General features: G+C 39.6%; 3 protein-coding genes across 4 annotated transcripts; 2 read left to right on the top strand and 1 right to left on the bottom strand.

Annotated features, from left to right (window-relative positions):
- Positions 1-2,816: 2,816 nt before the first annotated feature.
- nop53 (NOP53 ribosome biogenesis factor) lies at positions 2,817-10,580 on the bottom strand. Of its 2 annotated transcripts, none has more exons than XM_044354921.1 (12): positions 10,287-10,580; positions 9,133-9,209; positions 8,045-8,147; positions 7,048-7,250; positions 5,976-6,031; positions 5,688-5,783; positions 5,286-5,387; positions 5,006-5,179; positions 4,268-4,443; positions 3,898-3,964; positions 3,258-3,334; positions 2,817-3,129 (listed from the first exon to the last, which is right to left on the bottom strand). In XM_044354921.1, the coding sequence occupies exons 1-12, from the start codon at positions 10,490-10,492 to the stop codon at positions 3,069-3,071; spliced, it is 1,398 nt and encodes a 465-aa protein (XP_044210856.1). In that variant the 5' UTR covers positions 10,493-10,580; the 3' UTR covers positions 2,817-3,068. The 2 variants fall into 2 exon arrangements, with proteins under 2 accessions (XP_044210856.1, XP_044210855.1); XM_044354920.1 differs by having other exon boundaries at positions 8,045-8,153; positions 10,287-10,578.
- A 491-nt stretch (positions 10,581-11,071) lies between these two features.
- Positions 11,072-13,909, top strand: LOC122984458 (histone H3.3A). Its single transcript, XM_044354922.1, has 4 exons — positions 11,072-11,197; positions 12,108-12,251; positions 12,739-12,892; positions 12,990-13,909. The coding sequence occupies exons 2-4, from the start codon at positions 12,124-12,126 to the stop codon at positions 13,116-13,118; spliced, it is 411 nt and encodes a 136-aa protein (XP_044210857.1). The 5' UTR covers positions 11,072-11,197; positions 12,108-12,123; the 3' UTR covers positions 13,119-13,909.
- Positions 13,910-14,585: 676 nt separating this feature from the next.
- LOC122984459 (histone H3.3A) lies at positions 14,586-18,544 on the top strand. The gene is made up of 4 exons (XM_044354923.1): positions 14,586-14,885; positions 15,782-15,925; positions 16,216-16,369; positions 17,028-18,544. Exons 2-4 carry the CDS (start codon positions 15,798-15,800, stop codon positions 17,154-17,156), a joined length of 411 nt encoding a protein of 136 aa, XP_044210858.1. The 5' UTR covers positions 14,586-14,885; positions 15,782-15,797; the 3' UTR covers positions 17,157-18,544.
- Positions 18,545-20,597: the final 2,053 nt, after the last annotated feature.

The raw sequence follows: 20,597 nt of genomic DNA, 5'->3' as shown, positions 1-20,597 counted from the left end.
ACCTTTATAATGTCATGTTATTTCCACCGCCCCCAACAGGCCAAACAATCAGTTATTGCAAGTTTAAACAATCGATTTTCAAATGATATCGACCTTTCCTTGTTTCATCTTCTGCTGATAGACTATTCTATTAATCTTTTCACCTTTATTTCCTTGTATGAATTTTACCTTTGAGGAGTGTGTTGCTGTTTGTGACCTCAGCTAACTGCAGCACAAATCTCATCTCGAATGCACGTGCCTCTCTGTGAGCCCAACACAGTCAAGAGGTGAGACAGGCAGGGGGACACTGGGCCGCCACGCAAAAACCTGTCACTTTGCAGCAGACAAGTTTGGGATTAGTGGCTTCCTCTGTCGCTCCCCAACTCCCCAGAACAGAGGAGTGAACTGTTCTGAAGGAGGTAATGAGCGACTGCACACACACACATAATCTGTCCCACCCCATGCCAAGACAATCTGGCAGCACTGTCTCACACGTGAAGAGTGTAAGGCACAAGGGGAGGAAGACAAACAAACAACTTGGCTGCAATCTGTCTCTGTCTGGCATGAGTGAACAAGAAAACACTTTCTCTAACCTTCACATATATTTGTAGTTGAATGGTAGCTCATATATTTTGAAGGTGCACAAGAGGTGCATAAAATGGACTTCATAGCCAAATGACTATTACTTCTATATTACTCCTGAATGTTCTTACAGAATGTACATTTTTAGCTGTGCTAGCTATGTGGCTCTAGGGATGGCCACCACTTTAGTCCAGACTGAAATATCTCAACAACTGTTGGATGGATTGATGAAAATGCGTACAGGCACTCATCCCCAGAGGATGAATCCTTGTGACTTTGGCAATCCCCTGACTTTTCCTCTAGAGCCACCATGGGGTTGACATTCATGTTACCTCAGGATTAATTTAGATAACGTTTGGGATTCCCTTGACTTTTAAATTGGCACCGTTGTCAGGTTTAAGACAAAATATCTGAAAGCTAATGACATTTTCATCAGTCTCAGTTGCACTTTGTGCTTAGTGCTTATTAGCAAATACTAGGATGCTAACAGGCTAAGGTAAACAGGTGAACATTACACATGCTAAACATCAGTGTGTTGGTAGCGTTAGACATTGTGAGCATGTTCACAGCCTCACAGAGCTGTTAGTGTGGCTGTAGATTTCAGTCTTCCCACTGTACCTTATTGCAGTTCTCCATATTTTTTCATCCTCTATGATATCCTGTAGATTTGCTGTTGTATGTCTCTAAATCTTAAAGGTGCAGTGTGTACAATTTAATGGCATTTAGTGCAACAGACTTGGCAGAAATGGAATATAATATTCACAAGTTTTAATTGTTTTAATTAGCGTATAATCCCATGAAAATAAGAATCATTGTGCTTTCATTAACTTAGAATGAGCCTTTTATATCTACAGAGGGATCGGGCCCTCTTACGTGAAGGCTGCCATGTTGTGGCTCTAGAGAGGGCCTTTCGCATTTTTCGTGACCACCATAGGTTCTCCTACATGCTTGGAATGGGAGGGGGAGGGGTATTCAGTTGGTTGCAATCTGCACCCTCACTGCTAGATGCCACTAAATCCTCCACACTGGACCTTTAAGGGTTATTTACTTATTTTTGCATAAGGCTGTGCACAGTTAAAAAAGTGGAAAGGCAGATATCCAGAAAAGTCAGCTTCGTTAGTCAAACACAAATTAAATTGGTATTGGGTTTTACAGATCAGTATGATCAACATTAATAGTTTAATATCACTACTACATTCACTATAGAATAGCATGACTACTGATGTAGAGGACAGTAAAGTCGTGTGTTTTAGTGTACTCTGCTCTAAATCCTTTAAGTACAAACGTAATGGATTTGGTTCCTTGGAGACAAACTGTGGCTTTACGAGTCTGCGGGTTAATTCATCTGCAGGTGGTTGGCATAAAGACGTTGATAAGCAGCTGAAATGGGAGGTGGTCCACATCTTGTGAGGGAGGAGATCAACCAATTTAGACAGATAGGTGGGTGAGGGGTCTTCTGTGGACTCCGAAGGTAAAAGATTACATTTTCACACTGATTAAGGGATAAGAAGCTTTGGTGTAGCTCCAGGCACCATGGGACGTCAGGAGTGTGTGTGTGCGTGCTTGTTCACACCAGCAGGACACTGAAGGCAATTATGGTTTTAAACCAGCAGGTTGGAATCAATTATCACATGCCAACTTCCTTAATCCCATCTGTTTTTTTTTTTCTCCATCTCAAATAAAAAAGTAATCTACTTCAATTAAACTCCACTTAACCAACTAATCCAATACAGAGAGCATATATTTTTTGTATCAGCTGCCTCGTCCCCACACTTTTTAATAATTGTCTGGTACTTTTTATTAACTAATTGAGCTGGGTGTCTTGGCATCCAATGCAGAGACATAGAAAGTCTAGAGAAATGAGAAATACTAAATGAATGAATTCAGCGCCTGTAGTCACGCTGACTTACTGATGAAATTTCTTTACAAAACTGAATGTTCTATTAAACATTTCCTCTCGATATATTTTCATGTAAACCCTTCAAAGATTTCATCCAGAAATTTTGGACACATATAAAGTTTACATATTTAGTGTTGCAGTAATCTGTAGAAATATCAGGCGGATATAAATCTGACCAATATTCCTGTAGTTAATAGTGACACTTCATGTGGCTGACCCTGTTATTAACCTAATCTGTAAATCTTTACTCATATATGACCAGAGTAGTGACACACTGACACTTGGCCTCAGCAGCTGTATACTATAAACCCTGACAGCCTTTTCTTGATAAAGACTCATTACATAACACACAGAGAAACATTACCTTAATTTAATTGTGAAATATGATATAAAAATGCAAGGTAGACACCAGTACAGAAATACACCACACTGATAACCAGCACTTCTCATTTCAGTTTATATCACTGATGTGACATCATTTCTTAGCAGTTGTAACCATCTTTGAGGGTCAAGCAGGCCGTCAGAAGACATGAGGTTGTATATACACAGTTCCATTATGTTGTAGTTGTGGCTTTAAATGTTTCCCAGCTTCTTGTGGTTTTTGGCACTAAGTGATCTCTCTAAAAGCCCTCTTCTCCACATACTTCACCTTGTGTCTCCTCTTGAACCTAAGAGAGCGGGGGAGGGTGGAAACAGAGAGGATATATACATTTTAATCAATGAACACCTTATGAAGCTGTATATTACTGTTGCCCTTTGATGACATGTTACATAACAGTGAAGCAGAGGTTCTTACTTGGCTCTTTCTCTGGGTTCGATCAGGTTCCTCTTTTGCAGACTCTTGAAGCGGTCCTTGAGGATGCTGCCCTCTGGCTGCAGAGTCACGGCATTGCAGGAATTGACAGGGGAGAGACAAGTCCAGACAAATCCATATGAGATGAGTGTAACTGTGCTGTGAGTAATATTCTATTCCCACCCAAATTATAAAATCCCATTCACACCACAAAGGCTGATTTAAGTATTATTCAGAGACACAATAGCTGGAGATAAGAGAGAAGAGCTAAAGATTTTCCACTGGCAATTAGATCAAACGAAGCTGTAATGATCCCTGTGGGAAAAGTGGGTTGTTGTATTATTAAGCCTCTTTCACATACATTTCCCCGTAAATTACTGGGATAACCTTTCAGGCATCGCTAGCAATTTTCACTATTCACACATGACCTCATGCAGGAAATGCTCCTGAACAATTCAGGGATAGACTGCATGTATGAAAGGGGCCGTAGAGAATAGAGTAAAGCTTAGAATAAAGACAATACAGAGTGTTGAAGATAATACACCCACTAAATGAACCAAAACTCATTATAGATAAAGACAATGCCCTCATTGGCAAAGGTCAAAGTGGATGAGCAAGCACACATTACAAGTTATTCATGTACCTTGAGTTGTCGTAGGGAGCCGGCCAGTTCATCACTTAACTGAACCTCCATGTCCTGAGCTTGAAACCTGCAAATAAGGACAGAAAGCAAACATTTACCCATGTGCACATAAACAGGAGCATCTGCATACTGCCCCCTGCTGAAATAACCAGAGAAGAGCTTTACGTTCTTGTCCACATCTATGTATTTTGGAATTTAGTCACTGGAAACACAGTAGGTTATTCCAATTAGTCATTGATGGACAGATTATGAGAAACATTGTTTGCCAATTAAACTTTTCTCACTTATAGAAGCTAGGTTTTGTTTCCCCAGCAGATAAAATAAAATACTGGGAATATAAATTTGTGGGAGGAGAGCGTTAAGTTCGTACTTGAGTCTGCCGAGGCGTCTGGGCTGAGCTTTCTGCGCCTCCTTCTTGTCGTTGCGTTGTTTCTGTTTTGCCTTGGTTGTCTGTTCCTGCTGTTTGATGGACGCCTTAATGGAGCGAAGCTGGAAAAGCTGCTGCCGCTGGTTAGTGTGGTGTCTGTCGGCCTGCCGTCGCTGCTCCTGAGATGGGAAAAAAGAAGAAGAAGGGGGGGTTTAATACTTGCTAGAAGGCTTTAGTACAACTAGCCATTTCACACGGTCTTATTTTGAGTCCCCTAGTTTTGGAATCAATCTGGAAATGCAAAGCATAGTTTTTTGCTACAAGTGTGCAGTTAAAGGTTATTTGATTTCTAAGAAATTCATCCAGGATCTACAGTCTCAAACTTGTCAGTGAAAAGTTAACAGTCTTTTCCTCAGCTTTAGCAGTCAAACAACACCTTTTGAGCTCTTGGCTGATATTAATAAATGTGACATGAATAAATTTTGCACTGTTAGGTTTGAAGAGTCATATAATCAAAACACTGCAGTACATTCTTAGAAATGTGAGGTTTTCAAGGGAGGAATAATTTCTATTAATAGAAACTCAACTTGCATTGGCATTCACAGCTGCTATCATGCCATTGCTCTTCATCATCAGTCCAAACTTATCCATGAATGATCACTTCAGTGTTGAAAATCTCTGAACTAAAACATTTCCAAAGTTAAACTCTATAAAAAGTGCATATCTCTATAGTCAATGTACCTTGATTTTGTCTGCCCTCTCTCTTTTCCTCTGTCTCTCAGTCTTCTTCTCAGCCAGCGTGATGGCTCCCACCACCACACTCTCCCCTTCCTCATTAGGAGCCGCTTCTTCTTCATTCTCCTCCTCCTCCTCCTCCTCTACCAGGCCTTCCACCTGCTCCTGGAAGACTGTTTCCTGCAGAACACACAAACACACATTACAAAAAAATCAGAGATGGTAGTTTCCACTGCATTGAGAATAGACCAAAAGATGATGGAAGAGCTGGAATGATCATCTGTACCTCTGTAGCTGTGTCTTCTTTGTTGACAGCCAGCTGTCTCTCTATTCTGTCTTCCGCCTTTTGTTTCTTTACCTCCACATCATGGGCCTCCTGCAGCAAAGCCTGGGTTCACCGGGTGAGTGAGGGAGTAAGAGAGAGGTTTAAGAAGTTGCACACAGCAGCAAGACGATGCACAGACTACTTAACAACTGACATTTTTGTTATGGTTGGCTCCAGTCTTCTGGGACCAAATGATTTTAAACAGCATAATCTAAGTCTTTAGTTAGTTTGCTGACGTAAAAAAAAGGTTAAATTGTACTGGATATAGCTCCTACAACCTGACCTCGTCCTGAGAGGTCAGGTTGTATGGCCCTACTACTTGCAGCCATCAGGACGTCTGTAGGGTGTAGGCATGTGCGTTACCTGGTGGGAGAGGAAGTCTGGGTTGTAGGAACCTCCAGGAGCAATCACCTCCACAGCAGGGAGCACAGACGGCTTCTCATTCAACTTCTCTGGTCGCTGACAAAACAATGATACAGTTAAGTCATTAGTCATAGTCAAACCATCACACACAGACACAAACATACCATCAAATATTAGTCAAACTACCACTGCTGGCAGCTCATTTGATTAAATCAAACTGTATAAAAGGATTTTTACGTTAAAGCTGTCACTTAAATGTCTTTAAAACACATTAACACTTTTTCTTACCTTGACAAGCTTCTTGCCAGTCTGTTGAAGGTACCATGGGTCTGCTGATTCTTTGGCTGTTTTAGAAAGAAAAATATATGAGAATTTACATGTGTTCATTGTCAGCTGGTCCAGACTCAAATATCTCCACCACTATTAGAAGGATTGCCATGGAATTTGGTACAGACATTCATGGTGTCTAGAGGATGAATCCCAATGATTATGGTGATCCTCTAGTGTCACCATGAGTGCCTTAAGTACAGCCTCACAGAGCTGCTAGAAAGGCGGTAGACTCTTAGTCTTGTTTAATCTAAACTTTGGCCCACTCCATTACAACAGCACACTACTGCATAGATTTGTTGAAATGTTTGTTGTTACATTTTTCTGTAAAACCTTCTCATTTGATTTGATTTGAGCTAAGCAAGACTGGAGAACAAACACTGGTGCAAAAGTCCATTTTCAAAACTATGACTTAAAAATTAAGATGAATCTCAGATTCTTGTTGTAATCTTCCATGTTTTAAAAGGTTTCCTGTCATTATTCTCCCTTTCCACATTTGGTTGGGGTGGCCTACATTGGGACCACATATGGATACATCAAGCCATGTGGATTGCAATGAACTCTCCAAACAGGCTAGCATCCATCAATGCAGAAAATAAAATAAAGCCCTCATGGATTCCTCTTTTGGAAGATGATCACCGTCACCTGGCAGAGACCAGAACACTTTGAGGTTTAGTTTAGTTGAAGAAATCTTAAAAAGTGCATCCATTTGCACTAGAGCTGCACTATTAATCATAATATGATCTTGATTCAGACATGGCTCTGCTCACCACTGTAAACAATGCCTTAACGCTTTGCTATACAAACGTTTGTCACTGCCTTCCCACAACTGGTCTTCATGTTGTGCTGCCTGTTGCAATGTTATATTACAACATCCTGTTTAAGTTCCACATGTATCCTCAGATCCCAGATGACCGTTCACACAACAGTCATCTGAGCTCCATGTTGGTCTTCACATTGCCATAATGGAAATACTGGGAGCGCAAGGATGGGATCATCACTGGACAGACACACACAAACCAACACAACTCACACTCTTGCCCCCATATGTCGTAATACTCTCTGTCTGGGTTGTTGTTGGCCTCCGTCACTGCCTTCTTGGTCGTCCTGTCGACTGGCCGTCTGTTCAGCAGCTGTTTCTGCCTCCGTGGCACCACGCCTTTAGCTGCTAGCTGCTCAGCCTTCTGGGCAATACGACGGAGTTTCTTGGCATTTGGTTGCTGGTAGGACAGCACACTGGGGAGGAAGCAGAAAAAAGATGATGAGCTGATTATTATGTGGGGCAGGAGGAGGTAAAGGAAACAGGTTAACTTGACATAAGATGGAGAGGAGTTGACACAAGAAGTCAAGAGGAAGTGATGAAGTCCAAACACCAGAAACTAGGTTACTGTATGTTTAGACCCGTTTGATTTGACACTGCCTACATTGTGGTGTGTGTTTGCAAATCCTCAGATCCCAGGACACCGTTCACACAACAGTCTCCTGAGCTCCTCTGTGTTGGTCTTCACATTCCCATGAAGGAAATACTGGGAGCGCAAGGATGAGATCATCACTGGACACACACAGTCCTCGAACATTAAAGTAAGTTAGTTCAAGGCTGATATTTCAATATTAAAAAAAACAAACAAAAAAAAGAGATACACAGATAAATCACATAGAAATTTGCTCCAAAAACAGGGAGCCTCTCACCCTGTTCAATACATTCAGCACTTTAATTGCCGTCAGTTAGAGCCATTATTGAGTTACATAGTCTTGACTTTCAATAAATCAGATAATATAGGACTGTGTTAAAGAATGACCTGCAAGTTTGTTAACATGATAAATTATGGTAAAAGATAATGAAACAAATTCCATCACCAGCATCTATCGATTCATCTGTCAATTTTTGTTTTTTGTTTTTTTTAGTCATACCCCCAAAAGACTTCTGAGAGGAAATTGGGCTCTGTATTTTCTGACAATGTCTTTACAGTTAAGAGTGAGTCTAGTTATAGAGGATGGGCAAAGCACAAAGGGCGATGATGGATACTTACTCTTTAGGCGGTGGGACGAGGGAGTCGTGCTGCAGGATCAAGTCTATCCTCAGAGGACGTGATGCTTTCCCTTTCCTCCTCTTCCCCTCAATGGGTTCCTCTACTTCATCTAGAAAACAGATCATTCAGATTTATCACCAAACTCAAATTTACACACATATCTCTTTACATAAGGATGTCACAAAACTAATAAGTAGTATCAAATATGTACATGTGTACCTCTGAAGAAATGCAGGGGCTACGTATTTGTACTAATCAACAGTTTCTTTCAACTATAGCTAGATACTTTATTATCCAAAAGGGAAATTAAAGTGTTACAGTAGCTAACAATGGGGTAAAAAACAATGAGTTAAAAAGGTAAAAGAAACAAATGTAATTAAAAGGTCAAATTATATAGAGACAGAGCACAACTAAGTCCCACCCACCCCGGAGGGGAAAACAATTCATCGCTCTCCATTGAGTTTGTATTGCATGAAAGTGCCTCATTGTCACTTCTGTCTGCTAGCAAACAACAGACAAATGCCTAAAAGCTGCTGTGTGGTGGGATGCACTACTAACACGGTAGAACTAAGAAGTAGAACAACCACAACTAAGTTTTTATAAGCTGCTGAACTAAAAACTGAAACTTTAAGAAGACAAAAGTGGATACACACAATAAGACGTGAATATGCAACTTGTGTTATAGTGGAATATGGATAAATTAGACAGCTATGCAGTATTATGTTTGCAAGCAAGGTAAAGAGCAGGGACACTGAGATAGACCGACAATATTGAGTTTGTCAATATACTTTTTCCTCTCTGGTAGAGACAGGGTGCTAAAATAATCCTTTAACGTGTTGAAATCTAATGGTATTTTGTCAGCGTTACAGCCCTTGGTTGCATGGCGGCGACTGTTTTCATCTATGGTGAGAGTGGTTTTCAGAGTATGATGCGTTGCACTCTGTCTCTATACAATAACTAGATAAAATAACTCAAATATAAACAAAAATACTTGAGTTGTTTTATTTAGTTTAGTGTAGAAAATTAGCTACAATGGGTCTCGGGAAGTGTCTACTTGGTGTTTAACAGTTGTGTAGCAACATATTCACCTTTCTGTTCAGCTTTCTGTGGTTGTCCAACATCCAAAAAGAACAAACTGTCATCTGGTTTCTCAGACAGGAGACCCCTGAAATGCACAAATAAAAATTATGTCACATTTTAGATTTAAAGCACAATTTGGGGAATTCATGTGATACACTATATACACACAACAACAACATGATGTAGAGTATTTCATTTATTATATGTTAATTTGTATAGGGACAAATGTATCCCTACATGGACTTCTTAAAATACATAAAACTCAACAGTAAAATATATTTGAAGCTGCACAAGGCTCAATACACAATCATACAAAGCAGCACAAAACACAAACAACTCACAAACAAAAATATGATAACGGTTTCATGAAACAACAAGCAGCAGATCACTCATGACTGATCCATCTTTAAAAGCTGATTCAGTTTGAGTTTAAAATGTTGCCAGTCAGTATCCATGTTGACTTCTGTGTGTAAATAGTTAGACATGTTGATCCCCTATATAGAAAAAGCTGTCTGTCAAAGTGAGGATTTATCAAAGGGCTCCTTACAATTCTCAGCAGATGCGCCTCATGTTACTGAAACCCTGAGAGGAAGCACCAGGTCACTGAGCACCTGAGGAGCCTGCTTATTTAGGCATTTACAGATGAGTTAAAGGTTAGCAAAAAAATAATCAAAACTTAACATATTAAATTTCTTAAGAACATGGCATGGTTTCCTGTTCAGAATTTTAATTGATTGATTATAAATCATAATAAGAGGCTTGATTGTTGTAGATGCTGCCTGTGACCAAGGAGTAACACAATAACTTAAAACGTGAGAAGATCATGGGGTGTATGATTTACAGCATGATATGGTGAACAGTCTCTAATGAGTATAAGTTTGCTTTTGCAACCTTTTAACAACATGCTTCTTAAATGTTTAGAGTTAAGTTTTACAGACAGGAAAAACAGAAAATAGAGAAGGCCCTCAAGCTTCACCAGCTGACCAGCCTGCACTGAACACAAGCAAAACAACTATATCTACGTTTGGATACAAGACCAAAGATGCGGGAGACATCCACAAATGTTCCGCACAGAGCTGACCTTATAGCAGACAATTTTCTGACTTAGTTTAACTTTCAGCCAGTATCACGCTGTTCTTCCTCCCACATGAGGCTAACTCACCCCGTGGTCCTCTCCTGGTGTCTGACGTCTTCTAAAAAGTCCTCGACGTCATTAATGTCACTGTGTTTGTTCCAGTTTTTTTTCTTATTCTTGTTCACACGTTTTCTCCGACCGCCGAGCAGGTCTTCAGAGTTTGAAGAGCCCTTTAAACTTAAAAACCCTGGCTGAGAAGCCGCCACGCGTTTCAGCCTCCTTGCAGCCGCCATGTTGGAGGCTCAGGTGGGGGAAAAACACACGTCTTTTCTTCTTCTTCTTCTTCTTGATGAGGAACAGCTGGTGGCGCCGCCTGCAGGTCTGACTGTGTAACTCCTGTTTAAAAGATGAACATATAAATAAAAGTTTAAACTTGTTTTCTGTCAGTTAATCATATTTATCATTTTTATTTTCAACAGAGTGACTATATTTACACAGTTCTGCATGATAGAGACGACAACGAGAGGTCTTATTATAGTGGTTTAAATTATCATTTTTTAAATATTTATTACATAATAAAATAAAAGAAAAAAGGTGAATTCAGTATTAAAAGTCTGACAGGCTGAATGTCACTCATTATATAGTCTCAGTCCAGTGTTGGCAGTGCCTTAGCTGCCTTTTTTCTTTCCAGGTAAAATACCTTCTTTTTTTTTTAACTCAACAAAACCTTAACTAACAAATCGTTCAATAATCAAGATTAAGACAAACTTGTTGCACCCGGATTGCACAGTGAGGGTGCTCATGCAATTGTTTATCATGTTGCAGCATGTGTGTAATATGTTTGTCCCAAATGCATCATGGGAAACGTGTCTCCTATTGCTTTCCTATGTTCTTTCCTTTTTTTTCCTCCCTTCGTTTTATTGCGAGAACAACGCTTTAGAGAGACTGAAGAATAAAATCCTAATTTAAACCTGCAATCTTTCACTAACTTTTCAAAGGTAAGTATCACCATTTCTGTAAAACTCCAGTCTATCATTTCGTGTTATGTAAGTTGTCGGATGGACGTGTTGTTTCGTTTATTTTCGATGAAAAAGAAAACGCAGAGCTATTATCTGCCTGCTCGGGGAGTCAGGGACCTAAAAAGCACTTGTGATCTGGTCGAATTTGACTCGGAAATGCGCCTAAAGTGAGGGGTCATCTGACAAAATATTGTTCACCAATTGATCCCCTGACATGTCTAGTGTCGTCTCCAAAAAGTATATTCCACTTTCATGCCGCGGTTTTTATACTCTTCGGTCGTTTTTATCATCACCTTCTTCGTTTGCTACAACGATTTTTTCCTTCCCGTTTACATTCTTCTAGCCAGCAGCCAGCCATCATCTTTGGGTGTGTTAGTTTGCGGACACGAGGCAGCCGGTGGGGGCGGTGTCGCTTGGTTTTCCTGTAAAATAGCTCATTCTGAATAAAAAAGCAAGGCTTCTGTGGAACCGGGGCGTGCACTGTGAAGAAACGAGCGAACCCACGTTCAGTGCGCAAGGGGCGGGGTTTGTCGGACGAATCATCATGCTGTGATTGGTCGAAAGGTCCATAACATCGTTCCCCTGTGGGTCGTATACAGAAGGCGATTGGCTTACGCGATAAAAAGCTCTTTGATGATTGGATGTCTTCGCTGTCTTTCATGCTACAGTCATTGCATAAGCTGCCTAGGATACAGTTTGAAAATATTTTAGACTCCTGATACAGATTTATTTTCCAGCCGGCTAGGAGTAGTGTTCGTCATGTTGTAAAGTTTTAAATAACTAAATAAACCTGTTTTCATCCTTAACATCCTTTATTTGTGAGTTATTTTACTTCACATTAGACGTAAAATGTACTTTTACTGAAGCAAACTTTGTTATCTGCCCTCAGGTGATCTGTACTAGCGATGGCCCGTACCAAGCAGACTGCCCGTAAGTCCACTGGAGGCAAAGCCCCACGTAAGCAGCTGGCCACAAAGGCTGCCCGCAAGAGTGCCCCTTCCACCGGTGGTGTGAAGAAGCCCCATCGTTACAGGTGAGAGCCCAGGTTGCCCTTCTTTTAGCTTTTGGAATAATATATAAGCCCCTTGTTGCACATGTAAATTCAGCAGACTTACAGATTGATTCATTAGTTTTCCCTCAACCTCAAAGCCCCCAGTGTGGATATTTTGTTGTTTACTTGTTAATGTACTTGTACATCTGTGTAGTCAGTGTCTATTGTGTAGTTGGACTGTAATATGGAGAACATCCCTGGTGGAGCTGATAACCTATTCTGTGATTTCAAACCCTAAATAGTGAAAAAAAGACTGAAACTTCAGTTCATGTTGTCTTAAACAAACACTAACACCAACAGTAAGCATATACTGAAGGTGCAAGGTCAAGGTCATGTTCAAACGGCTGAGAGTAATTCTGAAATCTACAAAGATGAACATACATCCATGTTTAAGCATATCCCTTGTAATAGTTTGTAAATTTTCCCCATATCCTCCCCACATGACACAATTTTTTAATGTATTGTAAAGGCCCGGTACTGTGGCTCTGCGTGAGATCCGTCGTTATCAGAAGTCCACTGAGCTGCTGATCCGCAAGCTGCCCTTCCAGCGCCTGGTGAGAGAAATCGCCCAGGACTTCAAGACTGATCTGCGTTTCCAGAGTGCAGCCATTGGAGCTCTGCAGGTCAGTATACCTCACAATATAAAAATTCTTAATCTTTTACTGTGTTTGTATTATTCCACCTGAACATGCTCTAAATGTTTTACTCTGCCATCTGCAGGAGGCCAGCGAGGCCTACCTGGTGGGTCTGTTTGAGGACACCAACCTGTGCGCCATCCACGCCAAGCGTGTCACCATCATGCCCAAAGACATCCAGCTGGCACGTCGTATCCGCGGGGAGCGTGCTTAAAATGTTTTCTGATTTATTATATGCTGTTCTCTTGTCCTTTCACCTCTCTTTCCATCCCTTTCCTTCCTCTATACTTAGTTAGTAGTTTGGTTTGAGGTTCTATATATATCATATGATTGTGATAACCGTAAATGTGTGATCATGTCTTCTTTGGTGCTACTAGTAGCAGAGTTTCCTTCTTAGAGGTATCTTCATGTATGTTTGAAACTTTGAATCACAATTACACTCCTCACTTCTAACTAGCTAGCTCACAGGAATGCCTTGTTATCTCTATGAATAAGGTGTTTTTGCAAGCCAGGAATAATGTGTGATCTGGAATAAGCATAGGAAATCGCATTAAGGCTGAGACATTTTCATCTTCAGATGGACATATACATTGATATAATGGGTCTTCTGATTATTTTTTTAAATAGAAATTTGTTGTAAAACTAGTGGTTTTTCTTTTATTTTTTACAATAATGGTGTATTTCTACTGTTTAATGTATCAAAATCCAAACGTTTGATTCTGGTTGTCAATTACAAATGTCATTGTGCTATAATGACACTGCATGGTTTGACAGACTACAGGCGGCATATATGTAGCAGACCTATGCTGATCATATTTTTGATTTTCAGCCACGTTATTATGTCCAGGTAATGTTATGACTTTTTGTTCCTCTCTCAGGTTGGTATGATAACCTATTTTTTTTCTACTGTGTTTTTGATTTATGTTTTTCGGTCATTTTTAAAAGCAAAATATTTGTACTCCGAAATTCACATACAAACATAATAAACAGATTCTTGTGGTTAAATTATTTGAGTTAATATATGTATGTTAAGATTTATATTGAAGCCAACTCAACTAGTTAATTGACAGAAAAATAATCTACATATGTGAGGATCAAGAGTGTCAATCATCTCTTCACTCAAGTTTATTCTCTTTGCTGTGATCCTAAAATGAATATTTTGGACTGTTGCAATTAGCATTTTAATTTCCCTTTTGGATTAATAAAGTATCTATCTATATGTCACGTTGGGCTTTAGGCAATTGTGATGGGCATTTATCACAATTTTCTAAAATTGTATCGATCAAACAATTCAATTAATTCAATTAGTGATTAGCATAATAGTAAAATAATCAGTTGCTGCTTATTAAAATTCTTAGACATTTCGTCAAATTTGATAAGGACATTTTAATAAAATCCAGGGGCACAAAAATTAAATGAAACAATTTTTATTGTAAATTAAATCCAAAACATTTCTGTAAAAACAAAATTACCGGTAAAAAAAAATTGTTCTAAAATGGTCACAAAACAACCAGCTTGAAAGAAACATTTAATCCTTTAAAAAATATGCCAAAACAGACTCCTAGCATTCGTTTGTTTATTCGTTACAGCGCATATAAAACTATGTCGGAAACAACCACTAATAGAAACTTGTTAAACACTTTCTGTGTCGTCACATTCACGTCGAGCGTTTAAAAACAAGACAAAACACTCTAAACAGCAGCAGCACACTTTACGGTAACACTCAAAACTGCAAGAAACAACTTATTAAACAAGACGGACAAAACACGGTGAAGACTACAGACTTGTGTCGATCAGAAAAAGTGTCAAAGTGACAAAAGTAACCATAGAAATGTTGTGCACGCTGTTGCATTGTGGGGACAGATGATTGACGCGGCGGCCATTTTCCCGCTGGACGCTGCTTCCCATTGTGGATACGAAGAAGAAAATAAAGAGACTAGCGGAACATTTCTCACGACTTCTACTCACTTTTCCCCCCTAGGTAAGCCTCTTAAAAGCCGCCATTCTGTTTGTGAATCAACTTTGTATTTTTCAGTTGTAAACTGTTCCATTTCTGGGCTCATTTAACAGAGAAAAAGCTGTTATTTTTCGTCGTGTGTGAAGATAACAAACACGGCTGAAGCGACGGTGAAATGCAGTCTTTCCTGCAGCCGTTCAGATGACGAGAAATTCGGTTTCAAATTATGCGCCGGTTCAGCTCGGTGCTACGCAGCCGTTAGGGGCCGTTCAGCTTCCCGAAGCCTATCTATGAGTTCCTTGAAATGTCTGCTTTGTTGTTCTCTCATTTTCCGATACACTGGAACAGCGGTTATTCGTAAAATTTAAGTTGTTTAGGTGCTACTCCTTAGCTCTTCTGCCCTGGGTCTTTATCCCGTTTGCGCATCAAACCGCCGCCATCATCAGAGCGGGGTAGGCGGACCTAGCAACAGTGGAAGGCAGCTGTAGAGCCCGCCCACTTTGAGCATTCGGCATACTGATTGGCTAATATGTTGTATTTATAGGAACATATTGGTCTAGCAGCCAATAGCATCGTCGTTCTTCTTTGATTGATGGTTGTCGGATAGGGAAGGTCTTGTATGTTTACTAACCCAAAAGTTCACTTAGTTCAAGCTGTGTTAAAATTTAGAAACATTTTGTATAGTATGTATCTCCCTGTGTCTGCCACAACAGCAATGTCACCTCAAGGTGTAGGTATCAGAACTTTAAAAGTATAGTAATGAACACAATATTTTGCTTTCTGTATGTTACCCATATTTGCATATTTAGTGTTAAGTAGACAGTCAAAACGTCTTTGAACATGTTGTGCACATATTAATCCAACCAAAACCACTGATTTTTTTTTTGTCCCCCCCTTTTTTTTTCTCCCATCTCCTTCAGGTGATCTGTAGTAGCGATGGCCCGTACCAAGCAGACTGCCCGTAAGTCCACTGGAGGCAAAGCCCCACGTAAGCAGCTGGCAACAAAGGCTGCCCGCAAGAGCGCCCCTTCCACTGGTGGTGTAAAGAAGCCCCATCGCTACAGGTGAGAGGGTCAAAAACAGCTCCCAGACAAGTGTTTTCACTCTGACTCTGGCCAAATGAAGACTGTATCTCAAATCATGAGTTCTTAATGACATTGCAGTTGTACTGACAAAAATCAGAAGGAAAAAAATCTGTATTAAAATGATTAATTTATTAAGGGAGTACAGAAAAAAAACTGTCACACAACCAGCTGTAGGTGCCCTGCTTTTTGTAGTGTGGCTTAAATGCAAAGACCACATTCTGTTTCCCATATCCTCCCCACATGACACAATTTTTTAATGTATTGTAAAGGCCCGGTACTGTGGCTCTGCGTGAGATCCGTCGTTATCAGAAGTCCACTGAGCTGCTGATCCGCAAGCTGCCCTTCCAGCGCCTGGTGAGAGAAATCGCCCAGGACTTCAAGACTGATCTGCGTTTCCAGAGTGCAGCCATTGGAGCTCTGCAGGTCAGTATTAAGTTCAGATTCACACTACGGACTCATTGTTTATGAATTGTTAATACTGTGAATCCCAAGTTTATTTTATATTTTACACGGGAACGATACTGTAAAAGCTGGTCAATTTTAAGTAAAGAGATTAGAGCAGGACCACATATTAACACTAAGATAAAACTGAGTAAAAGATAATGTATTTATAATGTGAAAATATAAAAAAACCCAACGTCTGCAGTATGATAAGTGAGGTAAAAAAGAAATTATGAAAGTTAAACAGTAACAGTAATCAAGGTGACTGCATGTATACAACAAATATAACCATATGAATGTAGGGAAATAAATAAGCATATATACAGTATACATGGAAAGTGCAAAATGCATGTCGTATCCATATAAACAGGGCTGCTGAAGGCTTTACTGTACATACAATGTTCATAAAATTCTGCAGATGTAGGGACTGACAGCTAGGGCTTCACATAAGGGTTACTTTAACCATCAGTGAATCTGTTATTTTTGTTGCGGAATCATTTAATCATTTAGTCTAATACATAAAGACAAAATAATAAGTTATAAATTGGCTTTTAAAAGCCAAAAGTGATTGATCAATCAATCAGCTAATCATTTCAGCTCTACTGACAAATGTTGTATATTCTGTGTCCCTCTTCCGCAGGAGGCCAGCGAGGCCTACCTGGTGGGTCTGTTTGAGGACACCAACCTGTGCGCCATCCACGCCAAACGTGTCACCATCATGCCCAAAGACATCCAGCTGGCACGTCGTATCCGTGGGGAGCGTGCTTAAACACTCTCTCCTCCTCTTGATCCTTTTCACCTCCTCCTGCCCTTCCTTCACCAGTCTGTCTCTCCATCCCTCTGCCCTCACCTGCTCCCCACCTCCCTCTCTCCCTGTGTTAGTAGTGTGTAGAGGAAAACTGATTATATTATGAATAAAGTGTATAGTCGTGTTTTTCTTAGTGCTCTCGGCAGCAGACTTCTAGGATACTCTCTTTCTGTGCATGTACCAACTCTTTGGTGATGAGATCTCCTCAAGTACACACATCTCCTGGTTTGCACTGTTTCTGTTCTGACTCAGACACGCAGATGAGGGGGAGAGGATGATCCGTGGATAGAACGAGTAAAACAGACTAGAACAATGCAAACTGTGGAGGGACAGACAGGAGGAGAGGATGGGTATTTGTCTGCTGGGGGACTCTTGTCCCTTCTCTACAGCAGGGTGCTACAAGAACTTACTTGTTCCTCTTCTCCTGCTTGCTATCCTCTACCAGCCTCCGCTGTCAAACGTGCAGAGATGACAGCGTTAGTCTCTGCTCACGAGGGCCGGGGCTGGATTTTCTGTCCCTGAATATGTCTGCATGAGTGTTTGCTCTCATCACCACAGCAAATTGTATACAATCCATCAGCATCTTTGGAGAAGTTGATTTAAGATTACCATATTGATCATCGCTGTCATTCATCATGTTAGTTTTTTTTTCCTTCCAAATAAGACTTACACATGGGATTTATTTTTCACTGCAATCTATTTGTGGATGAGATGGAGATGGGGGGATGAATCAGATTAAAACACAGAGAACAAAAACACAAAAAAAACAGATTTGAAATATTTTTTTCTACTGAAATGTGAAGCTACTGAATCGTTCTGGCACCAAAGTTTAAATCCTCTTGTAGATGCTCTTTTCCTAACTGACAGAAAAATTTCACCTCACCTGTTTTTGTGGTGTTCTAATTGGTTTATTTTAGCCAAAGCTTGAGCGCTCAAGTATGGTGTCAGAGATACTTTTTTAACAGTGGCTCATTTTCTAATAAAGGACCTTTTTATAATAAAGGTTCATCGAGGTTTGTAATGTTCTCCAAAACCAAAAGATCTCAAGATTTTTTAAAACAAAGCAACTGATTAAAATGTGAAAATGTATTGTAAATCAGTGTTACATGACAGGTAATAATGGTCATGTCTTCTGTAAACGTCCCCCCTTTGTCTCTATTTTTTTCTCCAGATCAGTTGATCATCTGTGTACCGTTTCTCAGGTTGGCTCGTCACCCTTTTAACTTAATTTTTATTTTTGCTCAATTTGATTTTCTTTTTTGAAATGTTGAGGATGATGTTTCAATTAAACAATGTTTGTAATTTCCAGATTTGTCATATAAGGTGGTAATAAATGGATGTTACACACACTCCCTTGTTTCAGTGGTAGATGCACTCACTTTGTTTTGTCTTACTAAAATAAGAGATTGTTTTATAATAGTAATCTGTTTGTTACAGTTAAATAAGACAAAGGCTTAAACAGGGTGATGGTCTTGATTGAGTTGGCTTTGAGAAAGACGATAATCTAGTAATAAACCACATTTTGACCCACATTGTACGTGTATATACTGTACGTAGTACCACAAATACAAACGGTTCACAGTAAATGATTTGAGTTTCAGATATACTAGAGTTCATTGCTGTGGCAGCAACAACCCAGGAAATGCAGCATCAGTGCTGTAAAATCATTGAACCTACAGTTTATTGCCACTAGATAATTATTTTTATTATCAGACTGAACCAATAAACATGTCGAAACTATTTCCTGCTTTGGAAGAAATGCTACAAGCTTATACATGTCCACACATCAGGAACAACCACTCTTACATCATCAAAACACAAGATGCTTTATGCTACAGTCAAAGGGCCTAAGGGGAAGATGACCCATACTTCTAGAAAAAGTATTCTAAAAAACTCAAGTCTATCTTCTGTGGCCTCCATAATGCCCTCATTTCACACTGCCGGCAGTTGTACCACTAGATGGCAGTAAGACACCTTGTTTGTGTTGGTAAAATCAACTCAAGAGTGGACTTCCTGCTGACATTACAGTGTGTTTAAAGCTTGGAGTGAAGCAGGATATTACTTATGTGTATTAGATAAATAATAGATGAATAATATTTTGGTTTAATTTGAATGTATGCAACTATGTAGTCAGTCCTATAATATGTTTATGTCTGAAATATGCATATTTGTAGCCTCACTTTTCTCCTTAGACAGCCAAACACACTAACATACACATGTATTATTCACATCCCTCTGACCTCAGTCTTTAAATTATTTTAAGTCAAATTCTAAGAGGCATCGTAGCCTTTACACATTTTTGTTTGATTTTAAAATACGGCCTAGAAGTGACTTCTTTTAATTCCCACTTTCCTGTTTTTGCTGGATGATTTCACACACGCACATAAGAGACTCTGGCATTACAATTAATATCCCTTTCTGGGTTGACATCATTCCCCTCATTAGTGTTTCATTTCATCCTTCTACTTCCTTGATTAAAAGGGATAAAGCCATGCCCTCAGCCATATTCATTACAATGAAAAAAAACACAAACACACACATTCACCCATGTCACCGTGGCCTCAGTCATACTCATTACAGTGAAACACACATAGACAAACAAACATCTAATCAAACACCAGCCTTTAATCCTGTTGTTTTGAATGGGCATCACAGCTACGGAGGTATGTTCACACACACACACACACACACACACACACATACACACATACTGTACATATACACACACATACAGACACAATCAAACCACAGTCAGGGTGAAGGCCATCCAGAAAAGTGATTTTAAAATTGATGTCACTTTGCATGCATGGTTCAAATCATCAATACAATAATATCCATCATATATGTGTTACAATGTTAAATTATAATGGCATCTAATAAGAAAAGCATTGAATTATTAGCAAATATTCTTCTCTCCTAGTCCTGTCTCAAATGCCTTAAATTATATTATTTCATTCTTTGGATTAAAAGAAGAAAGAACAGCTAACCATTAGCTAATCTAACTTTAGGATTACATGGCAGGATATCAAAGAACTGTTTCTTTGGATCAAGAGTTAGGTCTTTGTTGTTTTAAAGAGGTCTGAAAAATTATGAATTATGATGACTGCATTTTCTTACATTGTTAGGACAAAATGAAAATATCTTTTCCACCAAGTTTTGAGTAAGATAACATTACAACCTGGAGATCAAAACTTACTTTTTTATTTGCCACTATACTTCTAATTACAACATAAACCTCTCGTCTTTTCTGATCTGTACATCTGGAGCTTATTTCATCAGAAACATGGCATACAGTGTGATTTTACAGTGGAGGAGCATCATGTGGCAGTATGATGATGTGACCAGTCAGAAGCAGCACAGTGCTCTAACTGCTGAGCATATAATGGACTATACATGTCCCTA

This window comes from Thunnus albacares, chromosome 6, assembly GCF_914725855.1.
Source record: "Thunnus albacares chromosome 6, fThuAlb1.1, whole genome shotgun sequence".
Lineage (NCBI taxonomy): Eukaryota > Metazoa > Chordata > Actinopteri > Scombriformes > Scombridae > Thunnus > Thunnus albacares.
Note: the sequence above shows the minus strand (reverse complement) of the source record. Positions and strands in the feature narration are given on the sequence as shown.

What these genes read in the sequence shown, in the direction of transcription:
- LOC122984459 (XM_044354923.1), top strand. Translation starts at nt 15,798, where the DNA reads ATGGCCCGTACCAAGCAGACTGCCCGTAAGTCCACTGGAGGCAAAGCC. An exon ending in AAGAAGCCCCATCGCTACAG is followed by an intron (nt 15,926 to 16,215) that starts GTGAGAGGGTCA and finishes TGTATTGTAAAG; the next exon opens with GCCCGGTACTGTGGCTCTGC. An exon ending in CAGCCATTGGAGCTCTGCAG is followed by an intron (nt 16,370 to 17,027) that starts GTCAGTATTAAG and finishes CCTCTTCCGCAG; the next exon opens with GAGGCCAGCGAGGCCTACCT.
- LOC122984458 (XM_044354922.1), top strand. Translation starts at nt 12,124, where the DNA reads ATGGCCCGTACCAAGCAGACTGCCCGTAAGTCCACTGGAGGCAAAGCC. An exon ending in AAGAAGCCCCATCGTTACAG is followed by an intron (nt 12,252 to 12,738) that starts GTGAGAGCCCAG and finishes TGTATTGTAAAG; the next exon opens with GCCCGGTACTGTGGCTCTGC. An exon ending in CAGCCATTGGAGCTCTGCAG is followed by an intron (nt 12,893 to 12,989) that starts GTCAGTATACCT and finishes TGCCATCTGCAG; the next exon opens with GAGGCCAGCGAGGCCTACCT.
- nop53 (XM_044354920.1), bottom strand. Translation starts at nt 10,492, where the DNA reads ATGGCGGCTGCAAGGAGGCTGAAACGCGTGGCGGCTTCTCAGCCAGGG. An exon ending in CGACATATGGGGGCAAGAGT is followed by an intron (nt 6,032 to 7,047) that starts GTGAGTTGTGTT and finishes TTTCTAAAACAG; the next exon opens with CCAAAGAATCAGCAGACCCA. An exon ending in CAGACTTCCTCTCCCACCAG is followed by an intron (nt 5,388 to 5,687) that starts GTAACGCACATG and finishes CGGTGAACCCAG; the next exon opens with GCTTTGCTGCAGGAGGCCCA.